General features: G+C 46.4%; 2 protein-coding genes across 8 annotated transcripts in view; both read left to right on the plus strand.

Annotated features, from left to right (window-relative positions):
• LOC106595378 (runt-related transcription factor 1) overlaps positions 1–14218 on the plus strand; it is a 47834-nt gene extending 33616 nt beyond the window's left edge. For 5 of the 7 annotated variants that reach the window (XM_045697856.1, XM_045697855.1, XM_045697854.1 and 2 more), the window contains 5 exons: positions 1753–1909; positions 5570–5674; positions 6839–7039; positions 12463–12609; positions 12735–14218. In XM_045697856.1, coding sequence (XP_045553812.1) covers positions 1753–1909; positions 5570–5674; positions 6839–7039; positions 12463–12609; positions 12735–13243 — 1119 coding nt within the window. In that variant the 3' untranslated portion in view covers positions 13244–14218. The remainder of the gene's footprint in view (positions 1–1752; positions 1910–5569; positions 5675–6838; positions 7040–12462; positions 12610–12734) is intronic. The other 2 variants (XM_045697860.1, XM_045697859.1) reach the window with 1 other exon arrangement.
• A 2380-nt stretch (positions 14219–16598) lies between these two features.
• On the plus strand, positions 16599–21018 carry donson (DNA replication fork stabilization factor DONSON). The gene is made up of 8 exons (XM_014150748.2): positions 16599–17150; positions 17436–17513; positions 17719–17919; positions 18065–18243; positions 18386–18564; positions 18851–19269; positions 19431–19634; positions 20359–21018. The coding sequence occupies exons 1-8, from the start codon at positions 16731–16733 to the stop codon at positions 20494–20496; spliced, it is 1818 nt and encodes a 605-aa protein (XP_014006223.2). The 5' UTR covers positions 16599–16730; the 3' UTR covers positions 20497–21018.
• The last annotated feature ends 563 nt before the right edge of the window (positions 21019–21581 follow it).

Below are 21581 nucleotides of genomic sequence, written 5' to 3' on the forward strand. Positions count from 1 at the left end.
AAGGGAAACAACTACTCCAAGCCTCAGAGCGAGTGACATTTGAAACGCTATTAGCGCGCACCCGCTAACTAGCTAGCCATTTCATATCGGTTACACCAGCCTAATCTTGGGAGTTGACAGGCTTGAAGTCATAAACAGCGCAATGCATTGCGAAGGGCTGCTGGCAAAACGCACGAAAGTGCTGTTTTGATTGAATGCTTACGAGCCTGCTGGTGCCTACCATCGCTCAGTCAGACTGCTCTATCAAATCATAGACTTAATTATAACATAATAACACACAGAAACACGAGCCTTAGGTCATTAATATGGTCGAATCCGGAAACTATCACGTTTATTCTTTCAGTGAAATACGGAACCGTTCCGTATTTTATCTAACGGGTGGCATCCCTAAGTCTAAATATTCCTGTTATATTGCACAACCTTCAATGTTATGTCATAATTACGTAAAATTCTGGCAAATTAGTTCGCAACGAGCCAGGCGGCCCAAACTGTTACATATACCCTGACTCTGCGTGCAGTGAACGGAAGAGAAGTGACACAATTTCACCTGGTTAATATTGCCTGCTAACCTGGATTTCTTTTAGCTAAATATGCAGGTTTAAAAACATATACTTCTGTGTATTGATTTTAAGAAAGGCATTGATGTTTATGGTTAGGTACAGTCGTGCAACGATTGTGCTTTTTTTCGCAAATGCGCTTTTGTTAAATCATCCCCCGTTTGGCGAAGTTGGCTGTCTTTGTTAGGAAGAAATAGTCTTCACAGTTCGCAACGAGCCAGGCGGCCCAAACTGCTGCATATACCCTGACTCTGTTGCAGAGGTGACACATTTTCCCTAGTTAAAAGAAATTCATGTTAGCAGGCAATATTAACTAAATATGCAGGTTTAAAAATATATACTTGTGTATTGATTTTAAGAAAGACATTGATGTTTATGGTTAGGTACAAGTTGGAGCAACAACTGTCCTTTTTCGCGAATGCGCACCGCATCGATTATATGCAACGCAGGACAGGCTAGATAAACTAGTAATATCATCAACCATGTGTAGTTAACTAGTGATTATGATTGATTGATTGATTGTTTTTGATAAGATAAGTTTAATGCTAGCTAGCAACTTACCTTGGCCTCGTGGAGTGCAATGTAAAGCAGGTGGTTAGAGCGTTGGACTAGTTAACCGTAAGGTTGCAAGATTGAATCCCCAAGCTGACAAGGTAAAAATCTGTCGTTCTGCCCCTGAACAAGGCAGTTAACCCACCGTTCCTAGGCCGTCATTGTAAATAAGAATGTGTTCTTAACTGACTTGCCTGGTTAAAAAATCTTTATATAAATATAAAAAAAAAAAAATTGGCAAATCGGTGGCCAAAAATACCGATTACCGATTGTTATGAAAACTTTAAATCGGCCCTAATTAATCGGTCATTCCAATTAATCGGTCGACCTCTAATCCAGTCGAATAAACTCTCCAAACAGCCTACCCGACTGCTCGGAGGCGTCCTAAAACACACTGTTGCCCCGTTTTGTATCATATTCCAATGATAAAACGGGGGGTGGCAAAAAATGCATGTCCCCCCATCCCCAGTAAAGGTTGCGCCCCTGTATCTACCTGATAATTGATGTTTTGTGTAAAGTGTTCAATGTAAATTACGTGTGTAATTATATTTATGTATTGTCTTTTTTTTGTAATGTGCAAGACAAGCAATAAAGTTTCCATCTATCTGACTGTGTCTCTCTCTCTCTCCTCCTATTGCCGTAGGTGGTTGCCCTTGGTGATATCCCTGACGGTACCTTGGTCACGGTGATGGCGGGGAACGATGAGAACTACTCAGCAGAGCTCCGCAACGCCACGGCCGCCCTCAAAAACCAGGTGGCTCGCTTCAACGACCTGCGTTTCGTAGGCCGCAGCGGACGAGGTACACACACACACACACACACACACACACACACACACACACACACACACACACACACATATATATAGATACACTGATATAGCTCTCGCTCTCTCTGTCCCTAATGGACGGTGAACCGCGGTTACTCCAAATCAGGTGCAGGCAAATGTCATGCCTTATCTATTTAAAACACAGGCCTCTCTGTACATAAGCTAGCTGTTACTGTACACACACACACACACACACACACACCTCTCAATTGTCCCATTGTCCTGCTAGGCAAACAGCCATCTAGTCTGACTTAAAACACACACACACACCCACAGGACCTAGAATGCAGCTCAGGGTTAATTACAGTATGACTGTATGTGTGAGCCTGTCTGAACTTGTGGTGAACGTTGATTAAACTAGGTGAGTGTTTGGTTGGGTTGTGGTCAGAGAGTTGGTCTGGCTGCAGCTCAGTAGGCTGTGGTTACAGTGGTGTGGTTTAGAGTTATGTAAGGGATCTTTCTCTCTCTCTCTCTCTCTCACACACACACACACACACACACACACACACACACACACACACACACACACACACACTATGTGTCAAAAGGTGTATTGGAGGTGAAGTCAGGTGCAGGAGAGCAGAGTATAATGAACAGGCGCACTTTTATTATAGTTCCATAAACGAGAGCACTACATAAATCAAACGCGCTAAAAAAAACGGAACATAAAAGTAAAGTGCGTAAACTAACACCACCTAACATGAAACAATTACACACAAAACATGATGGGAAACAGAGTTAAATACAAGTAGATTCATTGGGGAAATGAAAACCAGGTGAGTATGGAAACAAGACAAGACAAATGGATATATGAAAAATGGAGCGGCGATGGCTAGAAAGCCGGTGACGTCGAACGCCGCCCAAACAAGGAGAGGAGCCGACTTCGGCGGAAGTCGTGACACTATGAAATAAACCATTCTAAACACACACACACACACACACACACACACACACACACACACACACACACACACACACACACACACACACACACACACACACACACACACACACACACACACACACACACACACACACACACACACACACACACACACACACACACACACACACACACACTCCTCCTCCTCTTTTCTTCTGGGAAACACACACCATGACAGAGGTTTATTCAGAAGGAAGATAAGACAAGTGATTGGCTAATGCTGATAGGACCCACTGTGGTAAACACACTGCTGTACTCAACAAGCCTAGACCTGAACACCCCCCACACACACACACACGCACACGCACACACACACAGAAAGAAATCATCCCATTGATAGGGGCGATTACAGATGGAGAGTTCCGGAGTAAACAGTCATCTCTGTACAGTAAGCCCTAGAGAAATGTAAACTGGGTAAAAGCCTTGGCACTTAGACACAGACACACACACACACACACACACACACACACACACACACACACACACACAGCTTTTAGATGTGCACTGATGGTGTCCGATCAGACAGACAGACTGATGACACACCAGCAACAAAGACCACAGCTGTTCTCTCATCCTATCTCTCGATCGCTCTACCTCTCCCCTCCTCTATCACTTACCGATCCTCTCAGATTCTTTCTTGCAGATAGCACACCAGCAACAAAGACCACAGCTGTCCTTCCTCTGTCTTTCTGTCTCCTCCCACTCTCCTCTCTTTCTGGATATAGGAGCAGTGAGTTACTGGGCGGCCAAACGGCACAAACAATCTCAGACATATTTATCTCTTTCTTTCGCTCTCTTTCTCTCGTTTTCTCTCTCTTTTTCTCTCTCTTGCAAACAAAGTTGTTTGGATGTGCACACACACTTGTTCACATCCTAACACATGCACAGTATAGTGTACACACACACACACACACACAGCGTTGTCAGGGGACGTTTCCTAGCTGTGTTGTCTTCTTCCCGTCTGCCTCTCAGACAGAACGTCTCCCTCACAGACACTAATACTTCTGTGTGTGTGTGTGTGATATCTACATACATATGGAGAAAAGAGAAGAGGATTTTTTGTGTGTCTATGTCTGATGTAAGACAATGAGCAATCTTTTAAGCGGAAATGTGATTGTGAAATATCATTATATTTTGCAATTCAATTATCCTACAATAACTTACTACATGATGAATAATGGACAGTTTTCCCATTATGGTGAAGATTACTGTATTAGTAGATTTGCCTCTCTTTGGACAGTCAAACACACTTGAATAGAAAACGTGGGATGTGGTCACATAGCTTCTCTAGGCTCTGAGAATAGTCCTGGCTGCCTGCTTGTGTGTGGTCTGGACAGTAATGCTGAGTACTTCCACAGTACAGCTGAGTACCTGTGTGTGTGTGTGTGTGTGTGTGTGTGTGTGTGTGTGTGTGTGTGTGTGTGTGTGTGTGTGTGTGTGTGTGTGTGTGTGTGTGTGTGTGTGTGTTTTGGTGTTCGTGTTTGTTAATTATGTGTGTGTGTGTGTGTGTGTGTGTGTGTGTGTGCACGGAATAGTAAACAATCAAACATTTTACCAACTGGGGACATTTTGTTCATCCCCACAAGGTTTAGGGTTAGAATTAGGTTTAGGGTTTGGAGCTAGGTTTAGGGTTATGGGATTTTGAATGGGACTGAACTGTGTGTCCCCACAAGGTTAGCTGTACAAGACGTGTGTGTGTGTGTGTGTGTGTGTGTGTGTGTGTGTGTGTGTGTGTGTGTGTGTGTGTGTGTGTGTGTGTGTGTGTGTGTGAGTAACAGTAGCCAGGGCTTTAGCTGGCGTAGGCTGGTCTGTGTGTGGTAACTCTATTCCAGCCTTGGCACAGCCTCTGACCGCCTCCCCTGGGCGCCCATACCTCCATGGTGGGTGACAAGGTGTGTGTGTGTGTGTGTGTGTGTGTGTGTGTGTGTGTGTGTGTGTGTGTGTGTGCACACCCTCTCAGCATATGCCCGTCACTCATCACCATGCATTGAGGTACAGAGCCTGTGGGAGAAAAACACACACAAATGTGATTGTCTCCTCCACTCACCTAGGAATCTCTATACTTACACGCACACGGAGATACACAGATATACACACACACAGAGATTCATAGATCTATACAGAAACACAGTCACAGTGTTGACCGTCAGCCTTGTCCTCTCATCACCAGACCCTCTGACTGGATTAGTCACACGGCAGCTCCACCAGCCAAGTCTGCTCCCACACACACACACACACACACACACACACACACACACACACACACACACACACACACACACACACATAATTAACAAACACGAACACCAAAACACACACTCATTTAAACGTATAATAAACCCACACATGTACACACACACACCCTGTTTGTCTGTGTGTGTTTATGAGCAGTAAATAGGTGTGGAGCCGTAGGGTCTGTCTGTCCTCTGAGTTATTTCTGTGTCAGGCTGATCTTAATGTCTTATCCAGACCTGGGGTATATTGGGATAGAGGGAGGGAGGTAGATGGAGAGAGAGAGGGAGAGGGAGTGCATGCTCCAGGAAGGTGCAGACCAACATGGGGGAAGAGGGAGGGGTAGGCAGGGGAAATAGAGGCCCATGTCAGCGGTTGTTGTGAGACACAAGAGGTTTTCTGTGTAGATGATCACATTAAAACATATTTTCACCCTCTCTTCCTGTCCTCCTCCAGGGAAGAGTTTCACTCTGACCATCACGGTGTTCACCAACCCTCCCCAGGTGGCCACCTACCAGAGAGCCATCAAGATCACCGTGGACGGGCCCAGAGAACCACGCCGTGAGTACCACCTCCATCCTCTTCATCATCATCATCATCATCGCACTTATCACCATCAACGTCACATGACTCCGTCGGTTGAAGGATGAGCGTCAGCGTAGGATTGCACCAAGACAATGGAAGACAACGCATCCTAAGCATAGTTATCCTCATCATTATTATCCAAGTTGTTATTACATTATCATGATCATAATCACCGTTAGAGTGGTATGGGATTTGTAGTTGCATTAGTTCTGGGTTGTAGTTCTGGGAGGGTGCTGATTGGAAGACTCATCACACCTCTGTCTCGTGGTTGTTAACGGGACTATTCCCTGATGGTCCGTTATTCTGGTCGGGAATCTGGTGTTGGGCGCCGTGCAACGATCCAGGGTCTGGCTGGCTGGCTGGCTCAAGTGTGTGTGTGTGTGTGTGTGTGTGTGTGTGTGTGTGTGTGTGTGTGTGTGTGTGTGTGTGTGTGTGTGTGTGTGTGGAGGGTCTGGCCGACTCTGGGTTCTGGCCAGCGCTTCAAAGGGCTAAGACACAGGCTCCAGTTACAGCACCACTTCCTCCCAGTGCGCCAGTCGTGTGTGTGTGTGTGTGTGTGTGTGTGTGTGTGTGTGTGTGTGTGTGTGTGTGTGTGTGTGTGTGTGTGTGTGTGTGTGTGTGTGTGTGGGTGGGAATGTGAAGACAAGTGATGGTTTTTCACAGCTGAGGCTGGCTAGCTGGCTGGATACTTTCTGTCTCCGTTTTCTTCCTCTGTCAATCTCTCTCTCCCTCTTTTGTCTCTCTCTCTTTTGGTCTTTTCTCTCTCTCTCTCCCTCCCGCTCTCCCTCCCCCCCTCTCTCTCTCTCTCTCCCTCCCTCCCTCCCTCTCCCCCTCCCTCCCTCCCTCCCTCGCTGTGTCTTGTTGTGGTCTGATGAGGACTCTCTTCATCATTATGTCCTTTCAGTCTGGCCCCTCATATCACTCAACATGAAACCAAATAGGGAAAAATCTCATATTGTAATTAGAACTGAGACCTCAAACTAAAGAAAAATAAGAAAGAAAAACATGTTAACAAACAGGCAGACAGACAGGCAGACAGGCAGACAGGCAGACAGACAGGCAGACAGACAGGCAGACAGACAGGCAGAGAGATTGATTGATTGATGGAGAGTGTGTGCGTTTCTGCCTGTGTGTGTGTAGGCCACAGACAGAAGCTGGAGGATGTGAAGACGGGAGCATTGGCCTTCTCCGAGCGTCTGAGTGAGCTGGAGCAGCTAAGGCGGAGCACCATGAGGGTCACGCCCCCTCACCATCATCACCACCACGCCCCCACTCCCAATCCCCGGCCCGCCCTGAACCCGGCCCAGTTCAGCAACCCCACACACCACACACAGATACCAGGTGAGTCTTCTCTCGTGGTACCACATACACCCACGGTGCACAGGCTACATGCTAACTGTCATCACACAGTGAAATCACTGCATTATGCCTCCACATACATAGCAAACAACACTCAAACAATGTGTAAGAGAGCAGGAGAGAAGAAGCCCAATTTCTCGAAGCCGTATTTTCTTTAACTCTGGGTTTGGAAATACCAGTACTTCCTTTTTAGTGGTTTTAGCCAATCCTATTGCGGTTAACGTGTGGCACTAGAGCCTCTGACACACACGCCCGCAGTTTCTGTTCCTCTTCTCCAGAAGTGTTGTGTGTGTATGTCTGTGTGTGTGTGTGTGTGTGTGTGTGTGTGTGTGTGTGTGTGTGTGTGTGTGTGTGTGTGTGTGTGTGTGTGTGTGTGTGTGTGTGTGTGTGTGTGTGTGTGTGTTGGCCAGTATATGTAGACAGTTGTAGTGAGGAAGCAGGCCAGGGAGGAGAGGAGGAAGTGAGAGTCAGCTGACAGGAAGTAGAAGTGTGTGAAAAACCCCTCATTTAAAATCTAAACACGCAATACTCCAGTGGAGGCTGCTGAGGGGAGGACGGCTCATAATAATGGCTGGAACGGAGCAAATGGAATGACATCAAACACATGGAAACCATGTGTTTGATGTATTTGATACCATTCCACTCCAGCCATTACCACGAGCCCGTCCTCCCCAATTAAGGTGCCACCAGCCTCCTGTGCAATACACTATATAAGGGAGTCATTCACATTACACGTAAGAGACCAGCAAAATATTGACATTGACAAGAATTAGCTTTGTCTCGAAAAGTGATGTCAACAAAAGACACGAGATGGAGATGGAATCAGAGATGGGTGTATGGAGAGATGGAGAAAGAGGAGGGAGGTAAAGAGAGATGGAAAGACGAAGTGAGAGATGAAATACCCCAAAAGATACATGAGACGCGAGAGAGAAACAGAGGGATAAGGATGGATGGATAGAAGGAGGGGAGTCAGAAAGAGAGGGAAAGGCCCCAGTCCTTCCTGTCTGGTGTGTCTCTCTGATCCTGAGGCCACAAAAATAGCAACAGGAGCACTGCCAGCGGAAACCGTTATTAAGTCATTCAAGACCTCTCTCTTTCCCTCCCTCCCTCTCTTTCCCTCCCTCCTCCCTCTTTCTCTCTCTCTTTCCCTCCTACTTCTCTTTTCATATCTGTGAAAATCTGAGGCAGCTGGGGCCATAGGCTGGGTGTATGTGTGTGTCAGAGGCAGCTGTGTGTGTGTGTGTGTGTGTGTGTGTGTGTGTGTGTGTGTGTGTGTGTGTGTGTGTGTGTGTGTGTGTGTGTGTGTGTGTGTGTGTGTGTGTGTCCAGTATGGTTGTCAGTATGTGGCGTGCCAACCAGAGTGGGTTGGCATGCAGTCAGTGTGGGGTCTGTCCTGAGGCTATGGGCTTTGTGTGTGTCAGTGTGTGAGTGGGTGGGTATGTGTGTGTGTGTGTGTGTGTGTGTGTAGGAGTGTGTTCTCTCCATCCAGTGTGTGCCAGCTGAGGCCACCTGACCACTGCCATTCGTCCTATCTGTCAAAATGTAATCTTGGACATCCAGAAATAAACCGCTATTGCGTCAGATGCTCTAATGAAGTTCTGGGGGGTCACATAGAAAATGAACTAACGAGACTAGAGAAGTCTCCACCCCCAAGACGGAAACTCTCAGTCGCCTTCGGGCCTATCAGCCAAATGTCCCCTCCCATTCCGAAATGACATTTGAAAGATGCAAACATGCGAAATCGGGATTTGTCCAAATGATCAGTCTGTTAGCAGATGCTACTACCTGTTATGTTACGAGCATCTGTCCACGAGAGATTAGTCCAAATGGGACGCTCTCGGTATCTTTGTAAAACTATAGAACAAGAGACGGTGAGAGAGTAAAATCATAATTCATTTTTCAGTCTGTGTGTGTGTGTGTGTGTGTGTGCGCGTGTGTGTGTGTAAAGCTTACCGTATGCATGTAGGCGAGTGACTGTGCATATGTCTACATGTGTGAGGGAATGCAGTAAAAATGAATGAACCGCAGCAGCAGCAGCCCCGGATACACAGGCCCGCCTCCAGCCACCCACCCAGCCATGTGTGACTCCTGCCCCAGATCAGAGCTCCGAAGCCTGGGGAGGGGAGCCAAGAAAGGAGGGGGTCTTGGCACTGGGCCTAGGCCTCAGTGTTTTGTTCTTGGGGGAGCTGGCTGCACTTAAAAAGGCCATTGACGTCTTGGCTGCTGTGTGCAATTTGCTTCCCCTCTCTGTCTGCAGAGTATGTGGGGGACACACACACATACATACACATACACACTCTTGTCTGCAAGTCTGCGGGCGATCACTGGCATTTATTGGACCACAGGGAAAAGAACCGGCTGCCTAAAAGCACACACACACAACCCCCCCTTCCTACGCCCCCTCACTGGGCTAATCACTTCCTCTCTCTGTCTCCATCTGACCATCTCTCTCCATCTTTCTCTTCTTTATTCCCTCTTCCTCTCCCTTCCTCTCTCCTCCACTCTTCCCACTCACTCCATCTCTCTCTCCATCTTTCTCTTCTTCATTCCCTCTTCCTCTCCCTTCCTCTCTCCTCCACTCTTCCCACTCACTCCATGTCTCTCTTTATCCTTCTGTCCATCATCATGTCCATGATCTTTTACTATTTACTTCTTCTCTATTCTCTGCCTCCCAGCTCAGCCCAGGTGTAGTGAGTAGTGGTGTACTGAGTGGTGTAGTGAGTGATGGTGTAGTGAGTAGTGGTGTACTGAGTGGTGTAGTGAGTGAAGGTCTACTGAGTGATGTAGTGAGTGATGGTGTAGTTAGTGATGGTGTAGTGAGTGAAGGTGTAGTGAATGGTGTAGTGAGTGATGGTGTAGTGAGTGAGTGGTGTAGTGAGTGATGGTCTAGTCTAGTGAGTGGTGGTGTAGTGAGTAGTGAGTGGTGGTGTAGTGAGTGATGGTGTAGTGAGTGTAGGTGTACTGAGTGAAGGTGTAGTGAGTGATGGTGTAGTGAGTGATGGTGTGGTGAGTAAAGGTGTAGTAAATGATGGTGTAGTGCGTGATGTAGTGAGTAAAGGTGTAATGAGTAAAGGTGTAGTGAGTAAAGGTGAGGTGAGTGGTGTAGTGAGTAAAGGTGTAGTGAGTAAAGGTGAGGTGAGTGATGTAGTGAGTAAAGGTGTAGTGAGTAAAGGTGAGGTGAGTGGTGTAGTGAGTAAAGGTGTAGTGAGTAAAGGTGTAGTGAGTGAAGTAGTGAGTGAAGGTGTAGTGAGTGATGTAGTGAGTAAAGGTGAGGTTTGTAAAGGTGTAGTGAGTAAAGGTGTAATGAGTGATGTAGTGAGTGAAGGTGTAGTGAGTAAAGGTATAGTGAGTGAAGGTGTAGTGAGTGATGTAGTGAGTAAATGTGTAGTGAGTGAAAGGTGTAATGAGTGATGTGGTGGGTAAAGGTGTAGTGAGTAAAGGTGTAGTGAGTGAAGGTGTAGTGAGTGATGTAGTGGGTAAAGGTGTGATGAGTAACGGTGTAGTGAGTAAAGGTGTAGTGAGTGAAGGTGTAATGAGTGAAAGTGTAGTGAGTGAAGGTGTAGTGAGTGATGTAGTGGGTAAAGGTGTAGTGAGTGAAGGTGTAGTGAGTGATGTAGTGGGTAAAGGTGTAATGAGTAAAGGTGTAGTGAGTGATGTAGTGAGTAAAGGTGTAGTGAGTGAAGTAGTGAGTGAAGGTGTAGTGAGTAAAGGTGTAGTGGGTAAAGGTGTAGTGAGTGATGTAGTGGGTAAAGGTGTAATGAGTAAAGGTGTAGTGAGTAAAGGTGTAGTGAGTGAAGGTGTAGTGAGTAAAGGTGTAGTGAGTGATGTAGTGGGTAAAAGTGTAATGAGTAAAGGTGTAGTGAGTGAAGGTGTAGTGAGTGATGTAGTGGGTAAAGGTGTAGTGAGTAAAGGTGTAGTGAGTAAAGGTGTAGTGGGTGATGTAGTGAGTAAAGGTGTAGTGAGTAAAGGTGTAGTGAGTGATGTAGTGGGTAAAGGTGTAATGAGTAAAGGTGTAGTGAGTGATGTAGTGAGTAAAGTTGTAGTGAGTAAAGGTGTAGTGAGTAAATGTGTAGTGAGTGAAGTAGTGAGTGAAGGTGTAGTGAGTAAAGGTGTAGTGAGTAAAGGTGTAGTGAGTGATGTAGTGAGTAAAGGTGTAGTGAGTAAAGGTGTAGTGAGTGATGTAGTGGGTAAAGGTGTAATGAGTAAAGGTGTAGTGAGTAAAGGTGTAGTGAGTAAAGGTGTAGTGAGTAAATGTGTAGTGAGTAAAGGTGTAGTGAGTAAAGGTGTAGTGAGTAAAGGTGTAGTGAGTAAAGGTGTAGTGAGTGAAGGTGTAGTGAGTGAAGGTGTAGTGAGTGAAGGTGTAGTGAGTGAAGGTGTAGTGAGTGAAGGTGTAGTGAGTGATGTAGTGGGTAAAGGTGTAATGAGTAAAGGTGTAGTGAGTGAAGGTGTAGTGAGTGAAGGTGTAGTGAGTAAAGGTGTAGTGAGTGAAGGTGTAGTGAGTGAAGGTGTAGTGAGTGATGTAGTGGGTAAATGTGTAATGAGTAAAGGTGTAGTGAGTGAAGGTGTAGTGAGTGATGTAGTGGGTAAAGGTGTAGTGAGTGAAGGTGTAGTGAGTGATGTAGTGGGTAAAGGTGTAATGAGTAAAGGTGTAGTGAGTGATGTAGTGAGTAAAGATGTAGTGAGTAAAGGTGTAGTGAGTAAAGGTGTAGTGAGTGAAGGTGTAGTGAGTGATGTAGTGGGTAAAGGTGTAATGAGTAAAGGTGTAGTGAGTGAAGGTGTAGTGAGTGATGTAGTGGGTAAAGGTGTAATGAGTAAAGGTGTAGTGAGTGAAGGTGTAGTGAGTGATGTAGTTGGTAAAGGTGTAATGAGTAAAGGTGTAGTGAGTGAAGGTGTAGTGAGTGAAGGTGTAGTGGGTGAAGGTGTAGTGAGTGATGTAGTGGGTAAAGGTGTAATGAGTAAAGGTGTAGTGAGTGAAGGTGTAGTGAGTGATGTAGTGGGTAAAGGTGTAATGAGTGAAGGTGTAGTGAGTGAAAGTGTAGTGAGTGATGTAGTGGGTAAAGTTGTAATGAGTGAAGGTGTAGTGAGTGAAGGTGTAGTGGGTAAAAGTGTAGTGAGTGATGTAGTGAGTAAAGGTGTTGAGAGTTTTATACACTCACATAAAACTACTTCACTCACATCTCTCTTCAATCACATCCAGTATATACATCTGTAATGTTTCAGTTTCTACCTGTTCAGCAGATGCTGGAGTGAAACAACCTCCGGCGGTGTGTGTGTGTGTGTGTGTGTGTGTGTGTGTGTAACCCTCTCTCAACGTGTGTGTCTGTGGGTGGTGGGATAGGCAGAAGACATATTTCCATTGTAATGAAATGAATGAATAAAGTATCTGTTCTATTCTAATCTCTCAGACTCTAGGCAGATGCAGACATCTCCGTCGTGGTCCTATGAGCAGTCCTACCCCTACCTGGGTCAGATAACCACACCCACCGTCCACTCAACCACGCCCATCTCACCCAGCCGCTCCTCCCTCAGTGATCTGTCCAGCCGCCTCTCAGGTAACACACAAACACTCATTCACCCACTGCCGACTGACCCGTAGTGTTCTCTGACAGTCATCGGTCTCTCTCATTCACTTCCTGCTTCCACTCTAACCTCTAACCCCTGACCTCTCTCCCTACAGGCCCTGACCTCACAGCCTTCAGCGACCCCCGTATGTCCCTGGATCGCCCGTTCTCCTCCCTGGCCTCGCTCCCTGACAGCCGCTACCCTGACCCGCGCATGCACTACCCTACTGGGGCGTTCACATACACCCCTACCCCTGTATCCAACGGCACCATCGGACTCACCATGGCAACCACCCCTGCTGGGCGCTACCACACCTACCTCCCCCCGCCCTACCCCACAAACGCCCCCCAGGGCCAAGGTGGACCGTTCCAGGCCGGTTCCTCTCCCTACCACCTGTATTATAGCACGGCCGCTGGGTCCTACCAATTCTCCATGATGGCGGGGGGAGGCGGGGAGCGGTCTCCTCCGAGGATATTCCCTCCCTGCACCAACGCATCCACAGGCTCCTCCCTCCTGCACCCGTCTTTGCCAAATCAGAGCGAAGGGGTGGGGGTGGAAGCGGAGGGAAGTCACAGTAGCTCCCCTACCAATATGGTACCCGAGGCCGTATGGCGGCCATATTGAGCACGGCAGCGGGGTTGACAAATGATTGACGGACTTGCTGGCTAATTGGAGTGGAGAAGGGGCTTTCACGGAGCGTTCCTATTGGATCATTAGAATGATCAAGGAACAAATTGAGGAAGGAACAGAAACAGGGTGCCATTTTACACCGAGGAGCATGCAGCAGCACTGAACTGAAAATAATTCAGCTTTGTTTTATAAAAGGATTGTTTGCCATGGTTATGATTGTTGTTGGTATTATGAATTACTCGTGGCCAAAAATACAATGGGTGATTTTTTTGTGTGCCACAGGCACTCCCCTCCTATCTCACCTCCCCTTGTACTTCCGCCCCCTCTCCTCCCTTATCCCCCTCTCCTCCCTTATCCCCCTCTCCTCCCTTATCCCCCTCTCCCCTCGTTCAAAATGGAGAGAGTGCTGTTAATGTAAATGATGGCCAGCCAAGATCTGTGTCTGTTCTGTCATGTTTGTATTGGTTTATGGCCGTGATATTGTCTGCACTGATCTACAATCAGCACTGTTAGTCGATTCACAATGGTTAAGGGTAGGAATTTACAGGGAATGCTGTACCCAGTTCAGTGCTTATGGACATTGTACTGTCACACCAAACTGTAACAGGTCGTTTGCTTTATGATTCCTTAATTTATTATCTTACAATACCTTTTTGGTTGTACGGTGTGTGTGTGTGTGTGTGTGTGTGTGTGTGTGTGTGTGTGTGTGTGTGTGTGTGTGTGTGTGTGTGTGTGTGTGTGTGTGTGTGTGTGAAGGAACAGATAAGGCCTACATTGCCACATGATTCACCTCATATTTGTAAATAGTCTTTAAATGTAAATGACGACATTGTCCATGTTTGATGACATCATTGCCTCCCACACAGGTATGTCAAAGCAACATCAAATACGCCTTTTCTCACATTTTGTTTTACTTTATGAATATAAATATTGTTGTAAAGAAAATAAAACCAGTCTTTTTGTATTTTCTCTAAATCTCTCTCCCACTCTCTGTCTCAATCTCTCTCTCTCCCTTTCCCTCCCTTTCCCTCTCTTTCCCTCCCTTTCCCTCCCTTTCCCTCCCTTTCCCTCTCTCATATTGGGCTGAAGGGAAAGGGACTTGTTGGCACTGGAATCTGTGCCAACATTCACCCCCCTCCTAAGCACACACACACAGCCTTATGCTATTCCTGACCCTGGAAGAATTTACACAGGCAACCAGACAAGCCCTGGCCTGCCCTCTCTGCCACTCTACGTTTCCAGAAAGACAAACGCACACTTCACTAAAATACACACTGATATGGGTGCGTACACAGACACTCACAAAGACTTCTTAAATGTACTGTAAATACACACAGATATGGTCTCTCTCTCTCTCTCTCTCTCTCTCTCGGCTAAATAACCCACAGACGCACACACAAACGGATAGCTAAATAAAGGCGAACCTGTCCAGACAGTGGGTACACAGAGCGTGGCTGTTAGGTCTGTGTTATAATCCTTCTCCAGGACTCAAGCCAAGGCCCATAAAACCACAGTCTCCAGGAGAAGAGGGCAGTGGGGTGGGAGAGACACAGAAACACAGTCTATGATACTATAATACACCACTATTCACAGTAAGTCTATAATATAGCCTATGATATTTATTATCCAAAACCAAGGAGTTCATCTAGGTATTTATTATGTGTTCCAAGTGTAACCGATGTGAAATGGCTAGCTAGTTAGCGGTGGTGCGTGCTAATAGCGTTTCAATCGGTGACGTCACTCGCTCTGAGACCTGAAGTAGTTGTTCCCCTTGCTCTGCAAGGGCCGTGGCTTTTGTGGCACGATGGGTAACGATGCTTCGTGGGTGTCAGTTGTTGATGTGTGCATAGGGTCCCTGGTTCGAGCCCAGGTTGGGGCGAGGAGAGGGAAGGAAGCTAAACTGTTACACAAGCAGTGTTAAAACTGATTAAAACCCACAGCGCATGTGTTGCAACTGCAAGTAGGCCTATTTATAAACTAACTGAATCATCTACTTTGATATGTAACAAAGAATCCACAGACAAATAGGTCTGTTCCTCATAACTTGGTTAGGGGGACCTTATCATAAATCAACATTAAATGAGAAAGCGTTGTGAATAGCGTCTCCTAATGAGGTCCACAGACTTTGTGGTGGTCTTATGAGAAACAGGCCAAACTTGATCTACGTATGGCTGCCATGCAATCCACTTCACGTTGATCTTCCTTTGAGGAAGTGTAGATCGGTGAATAAATTGTAGTCGCAACTTTATCATCAGGGACGCATACATTCCGTTGCTTTGTTTGAAGTTTCACCAGGGGTGTATTCAATCAGCCGATTCTGTGGCAAACCGTTTATTAAACGGAAGCAACGGAAATACATTTGCTAAACGTTTTGAAACTGTTTAGACTAATGATTACACCCCTGGTTTGTATACAATTACAGGTGCACTAAACCCTTACACCCTCCTTATTATTGTCCATGTTGATTTAGGGTCATTTTCCAATAGGCGTAGCCTACAAGCCAGAGGAACCGTTGAGTGGAACAGGGGAACACCCACCGCCATAGGGAACGTGGGAAACACATTAAACTAGTTTATCCCGGTTTATATTGGTAGCCTATGAGCGTGACATACTCAATCCCAAGGAATAACCTGGAAAATGTTAGCTTTGCTGTTAGTCATGGCAGGACAGAACACAGAAACAAACATATGTTGATGTCTGTGTGTTGATGTTCAAGGCCCAAAACAATCAATTACTCCTACTAACCTTGGGATACTTTTGAGACGGCAAAAGTACTGTCTTTCCACCCAAATGACAGCGCAAATAATCGATTGACAAATTCGCTAATCCCTGAAAACCTTCAGAATCACTGACGGACAGTTTCATTGGGTTCGGTTCAGCTATGAAAGTGATTGATCACCAACAGTAATGATAAACGCTGAGAAATGATCGCAAACAAGAATTAACATACATACTATTAATCACTTTGACAAGAGGGAGAGAGGGGGTCGAGGGGACCGCTGATTGTTGCTCGGACATAATGCAGATGATACAATCAAGAAATGAAAACATGTATTGAAAATAACATACACATTATATCTTATGGATATATATTTTGTAATAATTAATGAAGCATAACAGGATATAGGATATAACTTTAATGTCTGAAGAAACATAAATTATAGTGATTTGTTTTCCCGGCAGATTTAGAGAATCAGTGGCTTTATGCGATTGCAAAATTGGTCTTGCAGTTATAATTCTAGCCAGAAGATGGCGACAAAGTCTCTGAATTGTTGTTTGACTCGATGCGCGCTGACGTAACAAAACTCCTCCCCTGAAGTTTTAGCGGGACTCTGACGTTCACGCACGTCGCGCGCTAAATTTGTTTTGTGTTGAATTCAAGGAACAAGAACACAGAGGCGTATCGGCCACACTCAACTATTTTAAACGGCGTTCTTCTTGTTTTCGGACCAAACTTTTTTTTACCCATTATCCTTACAAAATGTCACAACAAGCTGGTTACTCACCTAGTTTCAAAAGACCAGCTGAAATCCTGCGAATGCGGAGGAAGAGAGCCCGCAGCGAGGGTGTCAGTTCTGGCGGCCGAGGCGCGATTTCCAGCCCGTGTGAGAGTGCATCTATATCCGCTGTTCGACCATTCTCCCCAGGACCCCTGTTCGGCCAGGGTCGCTCTGGAGGGGGAGTGAAGCGGAGAAACCCATTTGCTAGCATCGAGAACACCTTCAGCAGCCCAGCGAAGAAGGTCTTCATTTACACTGATGATGACGACGCCGACTCTTCGGATTCAGTGAAGCCGGACGGCTCTGCAGGAGTGGAGGGAGAGAAGTCAACAACAAGAACGCTGCCATTTAGTGAACGACTTCTCCAGGCAGAAGAACTAAGCAAAGACGTGCCCAGCAAGGTATGATAGTGGCACACGTTAATACATTGTTTATCATGTTATTATTGTTGTACAATCTAGCTTGCTACTGTACCTAACGCTAGCAGACTTGTATTATTTTACAGCAAACTACAGTAGCTAGCCAACTGACACATGACAGAGGTAACGTTAGTTAGCTAAATGCAGTGTTAGCCAGCTACTGTAAACAGTTGTGAAATTGCTTTATCTGTCCAAGCATCGCACCTCGTGTTGATTTCACACCGCTGTTTTTGTTCTGATCTTTCCCTCCTTTCTCTCTAACAACAGAAACCAACTTCTCTGTCTGAAGACGACTCACTGTTTGAAGATGAGGATTTGTTCCAGGAGAGAACACCCATACTGAAGGTGAGTTCTATTCATTTCTCTATTCTCTTACTCCTTATGGACATGTCTCCAACTCCATTCTTGGAGAGCTACCAAAAGGCTGTTACAATCTACATTATAGACAGGCTGTGGAGTAGCTGGTGTGCAGGCTTTTATTCCATCCCATTCAACTATTCATGGCTACATTGGTATTTTGTGAGTCAACATTTTATCTTGTGTGTGTCAGAGTCCCCAGGCTGGTGCAGTAACCTCCATAGCGCCCCCTGCGTGTGTGGAGTACCCTGCAGACTGGAGCCTGAAGACGCGTCTCCTTTTCACCTCCCTGCTCCCCTTCTCCTGGGCTGTACAGCCCAGAGCTACAGAGGAGGCCCAGGGTCTTACCCAGCACTGTAGAGGACAATACACTACTATACCACAGAGTATACAGGTACTGTTATACATGTTACACACACACCAATGGAAACCCCAAGGCAAAGGAGTACTGGTACCTGAGGAGCTTTACTAGCAACACAAATATATTGTACTCAGTCTGTCTCTCACACTCTGATCCTCACTTCTCTGTGTTCCTCCAGGACCCTCGGTCATCTGTTGAGCTACGATGTGGGTTCCAGCAGTGTCTGCAGTTCTGGCAGCACCCGTCCCTGTCCTGGCTCTCTCTGTTCCCCCGGATAGGAGCAGAGAGAAGCTTCACTGGCAAGAACGTCCCCTGGGCCCAGGACATGGCACTTCAACAGAGCCTCATGAGTGAATGGTGAGTGGGCATCAGAGGGGAGTGTGTGTGTCTGTATTATTTCAAAAGCTTTAAATTATCTTAAACTCAACTCCTCTCTCCCCTCTCTCTCTCCCTTCTCTCCCTCCCCCTCTCTCTCTCTTTCTCTCGCTCTCTCTCCCAGGTCAGTGAGTCTGTCCTCCCTGTACAGTCTATTGAAGGCCAGGCTATGTCCATATTTCTATGTGTGTTCCTACCAGTTCACTGCTCTTTTCAGAGCCTCAGGACTGGCTGGAAACAGCAGCATCACTGCACTACTCACCCCAACCACCAGGGGGCTCAGAGAGGCCATGAAGGCTGGCGGTGAGCTACAAGATACAGTATATCCTTCAAGTTTATTATGTCATATGCACAGGATACACACATGGTGTTTACAGTCCAACGAAACGCTGACCCGCAGCTTCCTTCTCGATAATGTGACAACAGTAAGAAGTAAACAATACATCTAATAGAATAAACATTTAGCATTAGTATAAATACAGGAAGTCACTCAACAATATATCATTTAGAAGTTTGTTATTAAACATTTATATATGGTTATTCTAATCTTGATAGTAAAACATTTTCTGTCAAATACCTGTGGTTGTAGGTATTGAGTTCACACTCCCCCTGCTGGAAGAGAGGAGGAAGAGCAAGGAGCAGGGATCAACCGCACACAACCAGGAGACAGATGGAGAGGAGGAGGAGACACAGTCTGAAGCCAGTGACGAGGAAGACGATGATGATGACGACGATGGTGGGTTTTCCTGGCTGACGGAGATGGGAGTGCAGGATAAGATTAAGAAACCAGACAACATCTCCATCAAAATGCACAAAGAGCGCAACTCTGTGTGTTTAGACCACAAGCCAGAGTCTGTAGCCTGTGTGTCGGGAACACACACCTTCACTCTCATCAACTTCCTCATCAACTGTAAGAGCCTGGTGGCAGGGGCTGGATCACAGGCAGGCCTGCCCCCCACCCTGCTGGCCCCTACAGCCTTCAGAGGAGCTACGCTACACTCACTCAAGGTGAGACACACTGCTGTAGACTGAAACCATCTGAGGAGGCTTACCTCCCACTTTTCAATTTATGAATGGAAATAACAAAAACTAGAAATGGAATGTTTCAGAAGAAATGTTGCTGTGTGTAACAGAAATTATAAGCATGTTGCCTTGTGTCTAATTGTCAGGCGCGTAGTGTGAACGTGAAGACCCAGGTGCGTGCTGGGTACCAGGACGTGTGCAGTCTAGAGGTGACGGGACCCATAATGCCTCATTCTCTCCACGCCCTGACCCGCCTGCTTCGGCCTGCTCAGAGAGGAGGCTTCAGCACCGCACTCTACACACACGAACCCACCGCTGTCCTCAACACACACACCGCCACCAGGGAACAGGTCAGTCACACACACAAACCCACCACCGTACCGAACACACACACCACCACCAGGGAACAGGTCAGTCACACACACAAACCCACCACCGTACCGAACACACACACCACCACCAGGGAACAGGTCAGTCACACACACAAACCCACCACCGTACCGAACACACACACCACCACCAGGGAACAGGTCAGTCACACACACAAACCCACCACCGTACCGAACACACACACCACCACCAGGGAACAGGTCAGTCACACACACAAACCCACCACCGTACCGAACACACACACCACCACCAGGGAACAGGTCAGTCACACACACAAACCCACCACCGTACCGAACACACACACCACCACCAGGGAACAGGTCAGTCACACACACAAACCCACCACCGTACCGAACACACACACCACCACCAGGGAACAGGTCAGTCACACACACAAACCCACCACCGTACCGAACACACACACCACCACCAGGGAACAGGTCAGTCACACACACAAACCCACCACCGTACCGAACACACACACCACCACCAGGGAACAGGTCAGTCACACACCGCCAGAATACAGGTGACACACACACACAGCTTAACTGTTATCCAAGTCATGACACCACTGTAACGGACTGGTATAAAGCCTCATCATTTCATCTCCACAATTCAAAGTTAAATCATAATAAAAAATCCTTTGTACTTGTTTGTATATATCCTTGTCTTCCTCTCTCCCAGGCTGAGCAGGCTGTAGAGCTGGATGGATGTGGTCTTCATCCTAGCACCATCCAGCAGCTCCAGGAGCCCTCTACCTTGGGGAAGTCTCCTCTCAGACAGCTCCACTTGAACAACTACTCCTACACATGGAAGTCCTGAGAGCAACTCACCCTGCCTCTATCAGACTGCCCAGAGAGCACTGCTAGGCTACGTCCCAAATTGCACCCGTTTCTCTTTATAGTGAAGTGCTTTTGACCAGAGCCCAATAAAGTAGAGCACTATATTGGAAATAGGGTGCCATTTGGGACACAGCCTAGATGCCTTTAGTGGACCGTACCATTCCTACACTGCCGTATACTTACTGTCCATATCTGTCTGAATAGCCTGTCCACAAACTCCGGGTATGCTGGCAATTGTAGTTTTACTAACCCCCTGGACTACAACCCAATGACTGATGGAAAATGAAGTTCTTGTACATGTAAAATTCCTGTATTTGCCATAATGAGTTGGATTTGGCTAAAGCAGACTTGTTGATGATTTTTAGACCCAGCCCTAAGATGTTTTGAACCAATTTTTTTATTTCTGTTTTAAGAGCTTCTATTTCAACGTAATTGTTTTATATTAATGACATTATCTCTGTACTGGTGACATTTTATTGGATTAAATTCATTTGTCACATGATTTTTCTGCTTGAGTTATTTTTCCCCCTTGACTGTTATAAACTTAACATCGAAGTCTAAACCTTGAAAGGTTTTGATATCCTTTTTTGCCCCCTGATTTGCTCTTGAGGAGAATAGTCAGTCACAGTGTGGTGTCTTGGCAGCAGAACCACTGCACTGACTCTCCTCCAGCTTGAGTTTCATGTTCTGTTAACGGGAAGCCGACCTGGGCTGCATCCAGGAGAGCACAACGTTCTGAAAGCTGCAGATAGAAATGGGTTGTATAGAGCTGACATGATTCCCTTCTACGTGTCAGGCAAGAGCATGTCTATTCTATACTGAACAAAAATATGAATGCAACTATTTCAAAGACTACTGAGTTACAGTTCATATAAGGAAATCAGCCAGTTGAAATAAATAAATTAGGCCCTAATCTATGGGTTTCAAGTGACTGGGAATATCTGGGTCTGTTGGTCACAGATACCTTAAGGTAGGGACGTGGATCAGAACACCAGTCAGTATCTGTGACCACCTCACATCATGAAGCGCGACACATCTTTACATAGAGTTGATCAGGCTGTTGAT

Source organism: Salmo salar, chromosome ssa16 (genome assembly GCF_905237065.1).
Source record: "Salmo salar chromosome ssa16, Ssal_v3.1, whole genome shotgun sequence".
Lineage (NCBI taxonomy): Eukaryota > Metazoa > Chordata > Actinopteri > Salmoniformes > Salmonidae > Salmo > Salmo salar.

Bases quoted from the DNA above. Each gene is read 5' to 3' on its own strand.
- donson (XM_014150748.2), top strand. From the start codon at position 16,731: ATGTCACAACAAGCTGGTTACTCACCTAGTTTCAAAAGACCAGCTGAA. The intron at 17,151-17,435 runs GTATGATAGTGG...CTCTAACAACAG, and splicing joins GCAAAGACGTGCCCAGCAAG to AAACCAACTTCTCTGTCTGA. The intron at 18,565-18,850 runs GTGAGCTACAAG...CTGTGGTTGTAG, and splicing joins AGAGGCCATGAAGGCTGGCG to GTATTGAGTTCACACTCCCC.